Source organism: Vitis vinifera, chromosome 13 (genome assembly GCF_030704535.1).
Source record: "Vitis vinifera cultivar Pinot Noir 40024 chromosome 13, ASM3070453v1".
NCBI classification, from domain to species: Eukaryota; Viridiplantae; Streptophyta; class Magnoliopsida; order Vitales; family Vitaceae; genus Vitis; species Vitis vinifera.
In genome coordinates this window covers 26,826,635-26,839,167 of record NC_081817.1, presented here as the reverse complement: position 1 = coordinate 26,839,167, position 12,533 = coordinate 26,826,635, and the positions used below count along the sequence as shown (strand labels likewise).

General features: G+C 34.9%; 1 protein-coding gene across 3 annotated transcripts; it reads left to right on the top strand.

Annotated features, from left to right (window-relative positions):
- On the top strand, positions 1 to 5,723 carry LOC100263766 (putative disease resistance RPP13-like protein 1). Of its 3 annotated transcripts, XM_010660905.2 has the most exons (7): positions 1 to 3,727; positions 3,823 to 3,950; positions 4,066 to 4,406; positions 4,497 to 4,620; positions 4,735 to 4,787; positions 5,268 to 5,380; positions 5,534 to 5,723. In XM_010660905.2, the coding sequence occupies exon 1, from the start codon at positions 231 to 233 to the stop codon at positions 3,672 to 3,674; it is 3,444 nt and encodes a 1,147-aa protein (XP_010659207.1). In that variant the 5' UTR covers positions 1 to 230; the 3' UTR covers positions 3,675 to 3,727; positions 3,823 to 3,950; positions 4,066 to 4,406; positions 4,497 to 4,620; positions 4,735 to 4,787; positions 5,268 to 5,380; positions 5,534 to 5,723. The 3 variants fall into 3 exon arrangements, with proteins under 3 accessions (XP_010659207.1, XP_059598141.1, XP_059598142.1); XM_059742158.1 differs by having other exon boundaries at positions 5,268 to 5,723; XM_059742159.1 differs by lacking the exon at positions 4,735 to 4,787 and having other exon boundaries at positions 5,268 to 5,723.
- Positions 5,724 to 12,533: the final 6,810 nt, after the last annotated feature.

Genomic DNA, 12,533 nt, shown 5'->3' with positions numbered 1-12,533 from the left:
AAATCATCATCCATTTGAAAGATATTTCAGCTCAAATAGATGTACTTGGATTGGAAAAGGGTGTAGAAGGAAAAGTTTCTTCTTTGGAAGGATCAACAGTCACTCCATCTACACCTTTGGTAGGTGAAACCATAGTTTATAGCAAGGATAAGGAAAAAGAAGAAATTGTTGAATTCCTGCTCAGTTACCAAGGGAGTGAAAGCAAAGTCGATGTGATTTCCATAGTCGGTATGGGTGGGGCTGGGAAGACCACACTTGCACAATTGGTTTACAATGATAAGAGAGTGCAAGAGCATTTTGACCTAAGGGTATGGGTCTGTGTTTCTGATGAGTTTGATGTGGCCAGGATAACAATGTCCATTCTTTACTCAGTCTCTTGGACCAACAATGATTTGCAAGACTTTGGACAAGTTCAAGTTAAATTGCGAGATGCATTAGCTGGAAAAAAGTTTTTGCTAGTTTTGGACGATGTGTGGAATGAGGAGTACAGCAAATGGGATATATTACGGTCTCCTTTCGAGGCAGGAGCAAAGGGAAGTAAAATCATTATAACAACACGCAGTGAGGCTGTTGCAATGATAATGGGAAGAACTGTTCACCTCTTTCGCCTAGGAGTTTTATCTGAAGACGATTGTTGGTCACTGTTTGCTAAACATGCATTTAAAAATCGAAAGATGGATCAACATCCAAATTTGGAAGTTGCCAAGGAAATCGCATATAAATGTAAAGGCTTGCCCTTGGCTGCAAAGGTGCTTGGTCAACTTCTACAGTCTGAACCATTCGATCAATGGGAAACGGTATTGAATAGCGAAATGTGGACTTTGGCAGATGATTACATTCTTCCACATTTAAGGTTAACTTATTCTTATCTTCCTTTCCATTTGAAGAGATGTTTTGCTTATTGTGCACTATTTCCCATGGACTACGAATTTGAGGTAAATGAGTTAGTCTTCTTATGGATGGCTGAAGGTTTAATTCAGCAACCAGAAGGAAATCGGCAAATGGAAGACTTAGGTGTTGATTATTTTCATGAATTGCGCTCAAGGTCCTTTTTCCAACAATCTAGTAACGAGTCAAAATTTGTGATGCGTGACCTTATTTGTGATTTAGCTCGAGCCTCTGGTGGAGATATGTACTGCATCTTGGAGGATGGGTGGAATCACCACCAAGTCATTTCTGAAGGAACTCATCATTTTTCATTCGCGTGTCGGGTTGAAGTTATGTTAAAACAATTTGAAACCTTCAAAGAAGTAAATTTTTTACGAACCTTCTTAGCAGTATTACCAACTGCTGCACCAGAAGATGATGAAGCGGTTTGCAACTCAACTACTAGGGAGCTTGACAAATTGTTGGCAAAATTCAAACGCTTAAGGATTCTCTCTTTGAGGGGTTGTCAGATAAGTGAGCTACCACATTCAATTGGTAATTCCATGTATCTGCGGTATCTTAATTTGTCCCTGACTGCAATCAAAGGGTTACCTGACTCAGTGGGTACTCTTTTTCATTTACAAACATTGCTATTACATGGCTGCAAGAGGCTTACTGAGTTACCTCGGAGTATTGGGAACTTAACTAATCTTCGGCATCTCGACATCACGGACACAGATCAATTACAGAAAATGCCTCCACAAATAGGCAACTTAATAGATTTGCGAAGTTTACCGAAGTTTATTGTGAGCAAGGACAGCAGTTTAAGGATAACAGCGCTGAGGAATTTGTCGCAACTTCGAGGGAAGCTTTCCATTCTAGGGTTGCATTATGCGGGGCATATATGGCCTTCATGTGATGCCATTCTGAGGGATACGGAAGGACTTGAAGAGTTACTGATGGAGTGGGTGAGTGATTTCAGTGATTCAAGAAATGAAAGGGATGAAGTGCATGTCCTAGACTTACTAGAACCTCACACGAATCTGAAAAAGCTCATGGTCTCATTTTATGGTGGATCAAAATTCCCAAGTTGGATAGGAAGTTCTTCATTCTCAAACATGGTGGATCTGAATCTAAACCATTGCAAAAACTGCACATCGTTATCATCTCTCGGGCGATTATCATCACTCAAGAGCTTGTGCATCGCCGGAATGGGTGGTTTGAAGAGGGTTGGTGCTGAATTTTATGGGGAGATTTCTCCTTCTGTCAGGCCCTTTTCATCCTTGGAGACTCTAATATTTGAGGACATGCCAGAATGGAAAAACTGGTCATTTCCTTACATGGTTGAGGAAGTTGGGGCATTTCCTTGCCTTCGTCAGCTGACATTAATCAACTGCCCAAAATTGATCAAGCTACCTTGTCATCCACCTTCCCTTGTAGAGCTTGCTGTATGTGAATGTGCAGAATTGGCGATTCCACTTCGAAGACTAGCATCTGTTGACAAATTAAGTTTAACAGGATGTTGCCGGGCTCACTTGTCTACACGAGATGGGGTTGATCTCAGCTCCCTCATCAACACATTCAACATTCAGGAAATTCCAAGTCTCACTTGTCGAGAGGACATGAAGCAGTTCTTGGAGATCCTCCAACATTTGGAGATATATGACTGTGCTTGCTTGGAGAAGCTGCCAGATGAATTGCAGAGACTCGTATCTCTCACAGATATGAGAATTGAGCAGTGCCCAAAACTTGTGTCACTTCCAGGGATTTTCCCACCGGAGCTACGAAGCCTTAGCATCAACTGTTGTGAGAGTTTGAAGTGGCTACCTGATGGAATATTGACATATGGGAACAGCAGCAACTCTTGTCTCCTTGAACACTTGGAGATACGGAACTGTCCATCACTCGCCTGCTTTCCTACAGGAGATGTTCGCAACTCACTTCAGCAACTGGAGATTGAACATTGTGTTAATCTGGAGTCTCTGGCAAAGGGAATGATGCGGGATGCTTCAATCAACCCCAGCAACACTTGCCGTCTTCAAGTCTTGAAGCTCTACAGATGTTCATCTCTCAGGTCCTTTCCAGCAGGCAAGTTGCCGTCTACTCTTAAGCGGCTTGAGATATGGGATTGCACGCAGTTAGATGGAATTTCAGAGAAGATGCTGCAGAACAATACTTCCCTTGAATGTTTGGACTTTTGGAATTATCCAAACCTGAAAACTCTGCCTCGGTGTCTCACTCCCTACCTGAAAAACCTTCACATTGGAAACTGCGTGAATTTTGAGTTCCAATCTCATCTCATGCAGAGCCTCTCATCCATTCAAAGTTTATGTATACGGAGGTGTCCAGGTCTGAAGTCCTTTCAGGAGGGCGATTTGAGTCCCAGCCTCACATCACTTCAGATTGAAGATTGCCAGAATCTCAAGTCACCCCTGTCTGAGTGGAACCTCCACCGACTCACCTCTCTTACCGGACTCAGAATTGGTGGCCTATTCCCGGATGTGGTCTTATTCTCCGCCAAACAGGGCTTCCCACTTCTTCCTACAACTCTCACACATCTTTCCATAGACAGAATCCAGAATCTGGAATCCCTTGTCTCCCTTGGTCTTCAGAACCTCACCTCTCTTAAAGAGCTAAGATTCACAGAGTGCCTTAAGCTCCACTCATTTCTGCCAAGCGAAGGGCTGCCCTCTACAGTTTCAATGCTTTTCATCAGGAACTGTCCACTTCTAAGCCGAAGGTACTCAAAAAATGGAGAAGACTGGCGTGATATTGGCCACATTCCCTGCATTCGAATGTATGATTAACTGTTCAGCAAATACGAGCAGATTTCCAGTCTTCCTTCATTTTTTGTAATCAGGTATGCTTCCCATTCACTTGACACATCCTAATTTGATCAGCCTTACATCAGTTTTTCTTTCATATGATAACATAAATTTTCTACTCTACCTGCAGTAGAGAAACTGTACTTGAAATGAAAAATTCCCTCAGCAACGGGTTCAGCCTACTGTCGTTGTGGCATGTTCTTACCCTGAAGAAGATGCTTCTCGAGGCCCTTTCCCATACATTCAATGGCATGCCAGGTAAGGTTTTGAAAATTCAGGATATTTATGCATTCAGAGAAGCATATCGGTGAACTCTTAGAAAAACTTGGAATCGATTCTTTTCTTAACTGACATTATATTGGTCTTTTTCCAGCATCATGGCCCATAACTTCATATTTATATAGTTCAGTCTGTGGCTTATGAACTCTTGTGAAGCCTTACGCATTCAGTTTTGAAGATGATGATTTGAAGTTTGTGGCTTAGTTTAGTTCCAGAGGGATTTGAAGAAGATGATTGCAGTATCTGTTGTAAATGGTGTCATGCTTTGGAAATTCAGCACTGTGCTTTTCCAATTAATGGCTCCTAAAGGTGAAAGGAGAAGTTTTGCCCAAGATTGCTCACATCCCCTGCATTTAGATGTATGACCGACTTTTATTAAGTGAACGAGAACGAGAACGAGAACGAGAACACTCTTCCCTTAGTGTTTATAATCAGGTATGCCAATTCACAACATATGGCCTCATTTCACCAGTCCTATATCATTTCCCTTTTATATAACAAGAGAAATTTCTTCTCCACATGCAGGAACATAAGAATGAAGCACATGAAATGAAGATTTCTTATGGTGGCACATTCCTACCCTATAGAAAGTTTTTTGTTTTGGGAATTCATCTTGAGTCCATTTCCAGAAAAATTCCATGGCACTAAGGTAACCTTTTTCTTTTCTTTTTTTTGGCAAAGTGAGGAGATTTATGTGTTGGGAGATGCATGATAGAGATGTCCATTCTCTAAATTTGTATGACATTAAAATGCTCTTTTGCAGAACGACGGGCCTCTATTATTACATAAATTTATATGGGGGCTTCGTTAACGAAGGTGCATTACCTTTCTTATCCTTCATTAAGAAGGCTTCTGACAGTCGTTGCACCTCAATGTTTTTACCATATGATTTTTCTTAGGCATATATATCTCTACTGGACAATGTTATGCTTCTTCCACAGACCATCTGTTGGTGGTTTCTTCACTCAATGAAGATACATCAGTTCTATTCTGGTATAAAAATTGAATTTTATTTTTGATACTGAAACATATTTGTAGTCTTCCCAACTCCTGATCTCTTGTTTCCTAATGTGCATGTAATCAACTAAAATTTGGTAGCCCACCTCTCATTTCTTAAGAATTATGGCTCATTAAACTGAAATTATGTTGCAGAGATGCAACTTCATGTCCCAACTTCCTTGCCCGAATCTTTAATTGGCTAGATTTCTTACTAATTTACAAAGCTTCTCCTTTAACATTTTCTTTTGTGGGTTCTTGGACCAGCAAGACATTTCATGAAGTTTCTTTTCTTTTCAGATGAATGCTGGAAATATGATAGGGTGATGAAGGTCAAGAACCATTTTGGGCCGACTTGGAGGCCAAGCACTAACTGGTTTAGATGATTTCTCTTTTAGTTTCATCTGGTTAAGGTTAAGGTTTTTTCATTATTTATTTAGCAATTATTCGGGAGCATTCCCGACTTTTATTAATGTAGCTTTGTAGAAGCTGATAGCCATTACAATCTGTACTCTGTTTTTCTTGGTGATCATGCTAGAATACGGTTTTCTCATCATCCTCTACAGGTGGCATGTGGAAAGAAGTAAAGGCCATAACCTAAACTTGGGTTCTTTGGGATGCTGCTTGGAGACTTGAACCTATGCTTCGATGATCTTAGAAATTACTTGCAAAGCAATGGCATTAGAAAGAAGCAAGGTCAGTCAATTTGTACTAAATTACTGGTTTATTTATAATGATTTTTTTTTATTTGCCCAATTGTCTTCTTTTAAGCGTATTTGACTCATAGACACTTCAGTGACTCTTGCTTGAAGAAGTCTTAGGTGGTGTTTGTTTTTTTACTTAATTCTAAATAGAACCTTAATACTTAATAGTATTAAATATTAGGTTGTTTGTTTTTGTAATATTTTATTTCTATTAAGTATTAAAAAGTAAAAAAACCATTGTATTATTTTTTCTATTTAGAAAAAGCCACATATTTTGGCTTTTTCTATTTAGTAAAAAGTTTATAATAAGTCATGAAAAAGTAAAAAAACAAACAACCTAAATTCTAAAACTAAATGGTTTTCAGCAAAAAACCAAAAAAACAAACACCACCTAGTTCTTTCATATTAGACAAGTCTCAAAACATTGGTTGGACTAGAAGGAACGAGCATTGGCTCTTTTCTAAGCCAATGCTATATCAAAAGCTACCCTTCTGCTGGTGAGCTTTGTTTCTTCTTTTCTGGTTTTTGGTGGATGGTATGATGATTTTGGAGTCTACAATAGTTCAAAAGAAAAGCACAAGAAAGAGAGAAATATTGTAATAAAAACATTGGTGGATGAAGACAAAAAGGGTGGAAAGAATACCTCCCCATGAAGGACCCAAGGGTGCCATGGAGTCTTTACAGTGAGCCTCTCATCTTAGCAAGAGAAGCCAATGTTGATGTCATAAAGATCACAAAATCTTTTGAGTGGTACTCGGCAACATGGATCACTATGAAGGAACAAAAAATTTAAACAATTAGTTAAGCATCCATTTTAATACATTTTTTTTTTAATCTTCAAAATGAGAAATTTTTATATTAAAATAAAACATCTTATAGAGAAATTAATTTTTGAATTTTTAAAATTTAAGATGGTAAAATTTTTTAATATCTTCAATAACTTTTAAAATCATTACTTTTTCATTACAAACTTTTTAGAGTTTTTTTATCTCATGTAAAATTTTTCATATTTTCTGATTACAAAAACAGAAAATAGGAAATGTATCCAAATGAGCATGGGCCAACAATGTAAAACATATTCCCCAACGATGAATTTACCTATATACCCATGCACCACGCCCATTTTCCATGAGCTTGTAGATAAGGGAAATGATAGACTAGGGGCTATCTGTCCATGTTTTGTTTCACTAAGTTTTTAACAAGACAATCACAATGATAAAAATATTCTTATAATTATTTAAGGGGAAAGTGTTATAAAAAATAAGAATTTATTGTATTGTGAGAACTTTTAGATGATCATCTATAATAATATATATCTTTTTGTCTCCTAAGAGGAGACCTCTAATAAAATATCTATTTAATTTTATTTTTTGACACTCTTTTTTCTCCTTTTTCAATTTCTTTTCTTTTCGCTTTATTTTTTACAAATGGTATATATAAAAGTCATTTTTCAAACATATTTAAAAACAAAAAAAAAATTTAAACAAACATTTGTTCTATAAAACATATTGAAAAACTATTTTCATAAACTATTTTTTACATTTATTATTCAAAACTGTTTTAAAAAATAATTACCAAACATGAACTTAGATTTATTTTTATTTTTTTTTAAATGCACTGTTATTCTTGGCAAAAATTAGATTTTTTTTCTTTTTTTGTATTCCATTAAATAAAGTAAAAGAAATAAATGTAACATGATTAATTACATTTAGTCAAATGCTTACCATGAAACTAGCATGTGGCTGAATGGAAAGAACATGGAGGAAGATGGCAAAGGCAGACACCCACAATATAATTAATTTTAATTATATTTTATTTTCTTATATATTTTTCATAGAATTATCAAATAAAATAAAAATAATTTTGTTTTAGTATTTTTTCTTGCTTTGGTATTTTCTCGGAATCAAACACAATTGAAAAATAAAAAGAGAAAAAAATGAAGAAAAATAAAAATTGAAGTTATGTTACTTCAAATTAACTTCATTTATTTTAACTCATTCGTATAAAGATTAACTAATTTGAAAATATATAAAATTTTAACCAATTTTAATTATATTTCATTTTCTTTAATATTTTTTTTTTTTTATAAAACAAGGAAAAAAATTATTTTCTTTACATTTTTCCATAATCCAACATAACCTAAAAATATTTCATTTTAGTATATTGTCAGCTTAGACTTCTTCGATGTAAGTAGTATTGAGATCTCGGGAGAAAGAAACTGACCTGTTTGATATAACTTTGGTTGTCTTTGCACCTATTCTTGATTCATCCCTTTCTACAAAGAGAACAATGGCTGTGGGAGAGATCTTTCTCACTGCATTCATAAACGTAATGTTTAACAAGTTGGCTTCAACTGAATTCTTCGACTTTGTTGGCTGAGAGGAACCTGAAGAAAACGTTGCTAATAGTTCAGGCAGTGCTCAATGATGCAGAGGAGAAACAAGTAACGGAGTCAGCTATGAAATTGTGGCTGGAGGATCTTAGAGATTTGGCTTATGACATGGATGACTTACTGGATGCGATCGCCACCGAAGCCTTGTGACGGAAGCTGATAGCCGATGGATTTGAAGCTACCACAAGTAGTACGGCTATATGAGTTCCCATCCCTGCTTGTTTTCCTATTTCTTTGAATCCAACCGCTTTGATGTTTAGTGTTAGGATGGGATCTAAGATAGAGAAGATCACCAACAGAGTGCAAGAGATTGCAAAGCAAATAGGAGGTCTAAGATTGCTAAGGAATGCTGGAGGAAGCTCCAATGCAAGAGAAACTGTCACGACCCAAATTCCGGGTGACCCAAAATTTGGCCCGTGACCTCAGGTAAAAGATTTGACCATAAGGGTTCCTCCTATTCCACACTAGCAGTCAACCAAAACACTTTGAATTTTTTTTTTATTTTTTTTTTACACATACGTCCCACTAGAGATCTCATAAACTACAATATCCTAAACACTATTCAAAACAACAAGGTTTAATAAATATTCATTATAGTCCAAAAATAAAAGTTCACAATTAAGCAACTTAATCAAAATAAGGTCTCATTACAAATCCATAATTCATAGTTACTAAAACAAATCCCAAAACCACAAACACAATAAAAAAAAATATCACGGGCCACTCCAGGAGCATCCTAAAGTCCTCCCTGCCTCACCTGTGGATCTTCAGGAGTGATATCTACATTTAAAAAGATGTAAAAATGAAGGGGTGAGCATTTCCACATTGCTTAGTAGGGTGCCTAACACCCAATGGGTTAAAGGGATTACTAAGTTCCAAAGAACACAAAAAGAACATTTCAACAGTATTAATCAAACCACATAGTTTAATATCTAATATTATACACAATTCCACAACATTCAACAATTAAATGAATACACATGAACGAGTAACACACAGTCATACAATGCACTATTGTTCTCGGGCTTTCACCAAAGGATACGCGTCCGCACCTAAATACACTCCCCATTCGGAGTCTTCCCGAGGTAAACTTTTGGGTCTTTCACCCTAGGGATCTCTCTCCTTTCTTAATTCGCCTCACATGGGCTTTTACTTTTCATCACTATTTTTTTTTTTCCATTTCATACACTTTTCACAATTTTCATAATTTCTTCACACAACCATGATGCAAATGAATGCCACAATTCCAAAGTTTCTCAATAATTTCAATAATTTCAACAGTTTCAACATTCCCCAATAATCCAATAAAATAAATTTTCCACATTAAAACTTTCGAAAATATCCCAACAAATTTTCAAAAATTTGCATATCAATAAACTTGAAATTATACCACACTTTCAAAATTTTTCAACAATTCTAATAATTTCCAATATTCGAAAATAACTAATTTTCCACCATAAAAATTCCGAAAAATATTCCAACAATGCCCAAAAATTCACATATCACTAGATTTAAAATTAAATCCTAATTTCGAAATTTTCCAACACTTCCAATAATTTTTAACAACTCAAAACAATTATTTATCAACTAAAAGCAAATTCCCAAAAGTACAAAAATTCCAAACAAATTCCAAATAATCCGGAAAAAATCATACAACACCAATATTACCTACTTAACTCATAATGACAAGATTTACAATTTTCTTGAAAGGAAAGATGCATTAAATTTAAGGTTTAGGGTTAGGTTCTCCTACCACAGATCTAAGAATTCAATCGTTAAAAATATGATCAGCCATCGTAGGATTGTTCCTCTCGTCAAGTAGAGCACCTCCTCAAAATTTGAGCCGAAACGGAGGTCGTTTGGCCGTCCAAATAGCTAGCCAAAGTTCCGATGAAAGAAAAAATCTCCACAACACCACAACTATCCCTTTCCCCCTTTTTGCCACTTTTCAAATCCTCCCATTTTCCCTTTTTTTTTGTAAACACCAGCCACTCAAGCCCACAACCCAAAGTTCAAAAGCCCAATGAACTAATTTCCTTTGTTTTAACAACCCAGACCCACTATCCAACTTTTGATTTATTATTATTATTTTTTCTTTTATTTATTTTCATTTGATTATTTTTCATTTCCAAATTCTTTTTTTTTTTATAACATACCAATTAATTTATAAAACACTAACCCAAAATTTTAATTTTTCTCAATTTTATTGATAATCAATTTAATTTAATTTTTACTTAATTAATTTTAATTAATTCACTTTTCATTTTCGTTTTTATTTTTCGTTTCTGGAAATTTTCAATTTCTAAAATCCTAAGAAATTTTCTACCATAAGACTGACGTGGCACAAAATTTCAACTCGCCTAATTGACCAACACAATAAATTGAATTTTACCAATCCAGAATTAACATGTGTTCTCCAAACATTTTTTTTTTATAATTACCTAATAATAATTAAATTAATTCCCGTAACGTACTTAATATTCAAATTTTCAAAACCTAATCTCAATTATTTGATGGCTAAATTTTTCTCTAAGTCTAAATTTAATTTCTAAAATTTCTACTCTTTACGTCTGACTTGGCAAATATTTCAAACTATTGACTTTTCACCAACTTTTCCAAAATCTCTTCCAATTAGATACTAACACGTGGATCTTCACCTCTCTTTTTGACCATTTGACCCACAATTTTATGAAAGACTTTATGCTCCTAAAATCTGACGCGTCCTTAAAAAAAACCCGGGTATTACATTCTCTCCTCCTAAATTTTCTTGTTAGGATTTTATTCATTGCGATTATTCTTTGTAATCCTATAATATTGCATTTTCCTTCTTCTTTGTAATCCTATAATATTGCATTTTCCTTCGTACACCTCAAATATTTTTATGTATAACACTCTTTATCTTATTTTATCTCTTCAAGCTAATCTATTTCTAAGTGAATTTTTGAACGTGTGCATGTTTTGTCATTAAGTTCATACCATGATCACAATTCCTCACTTCCACAATTAAGAAATTATACTTTGCATTTATTAGTCTTTGATTTCTTTCATTATTGTTTTTGTTTACCTCAGTTTGAACTTTCTAATCTTATCTCACACAGTAATTAAGAGTCTTCTCTTTCTCAAAGCCTTTTATGATTACTATTATTATTCGACATACATTGAAATCAATTTGATTGAATCTACTATTAACTATGTCTAGTAAATTATTATCTTAACTCCCATAAACAAGTTTATAGTTTCCTCTACTCATTGTCATCATTTTTTTTTTCCCTTTAGCAAGATACATGTTTCCTACTAAATCTACCAACAAGAGAGGTCTCTAGATAAGATTTATCACTAATAATTATAGAGTTTACTTTTTTTCTTTTTGTTTTTCATGATTTGATAGACTAACAATTTACTAGTGTCTTATATCTTATAACTCAAATGCACTAATATTTTTAAATATTTCATTTATGCAGTCCCAAAAGTCTCAATAATTGTAACGTCACTTGAATTTTATTTATTTCCTATTAGAACCCCTTAGTTTGAATGTCTTATATTTCTTCAGTACTCTTAATCAATTAATTTCCCTACATCACCTCCAACATTTTTTAAAAAAAATTTATTTATTTATTTTTGTCATTCAAGAACACATCATATCTCCCAGTAAGATGCATATGATACAAACAATCACACTAAATTTCACAATGAAAAGGCAAGAGAGATGTGATAAATGAGATAAAACAAAAATAAGGCCTCACAGTCTCTAGTTGGTAAACTGGTTGGCCTGCCAGTTGACCACTCAGGGTCTGAAAGAAACTCAATCTCCAACTCTATCTCGAATCTAATCACATCTTTCTTCAACCTAGGCAACTCTTCACATCCTATACAAACGTACTTCATAATTAATACAAAATACATGTCGTTTTTTAATTCAATAACTATTAACCACATAAACATTATTAAAGTAGTAACCCTTAGGGTCAAACCTTTGACTTGGGGTCACGGGCCAAATTTTGGGTCGCCGAGAATTTGGGTCGTGACAGCGTGGTATCAAAGCCAAGGTTGCAATAATACCTTGGGGTCAATGTTTGTGGGTGTTGTGTGTATTGTAATGTTATGTAATGTTATGATTTTTTGTATGTGGTAGTTAATGAGTTGATTATTAAATAAATTATTTAATTGTTGATTCTTGATGTTTGAAAAGCCTTGTGATGGTGCTTGTTGATGATAATAAGAAACATGATGATGTTAATTATGTTGAATTATGTATTGTGATTGTAGGAAAGTGAAAGTTTTGATAGTTGTTGAAGTTGTTAAATGGGTACATGTGAATTTATTTTGCTCACCTTGGTAATGTGGTTGAATTAGGGATTGTTAAATTTGAAATGGCGGAATGGACCAGAAGAGGAAGATCTAAGAGAAATGAGGAGTTGGAGTCGGTAAGAAAAGAACTAAGAGAAAAACTCCGAGAAGTAAGAAAGGAGT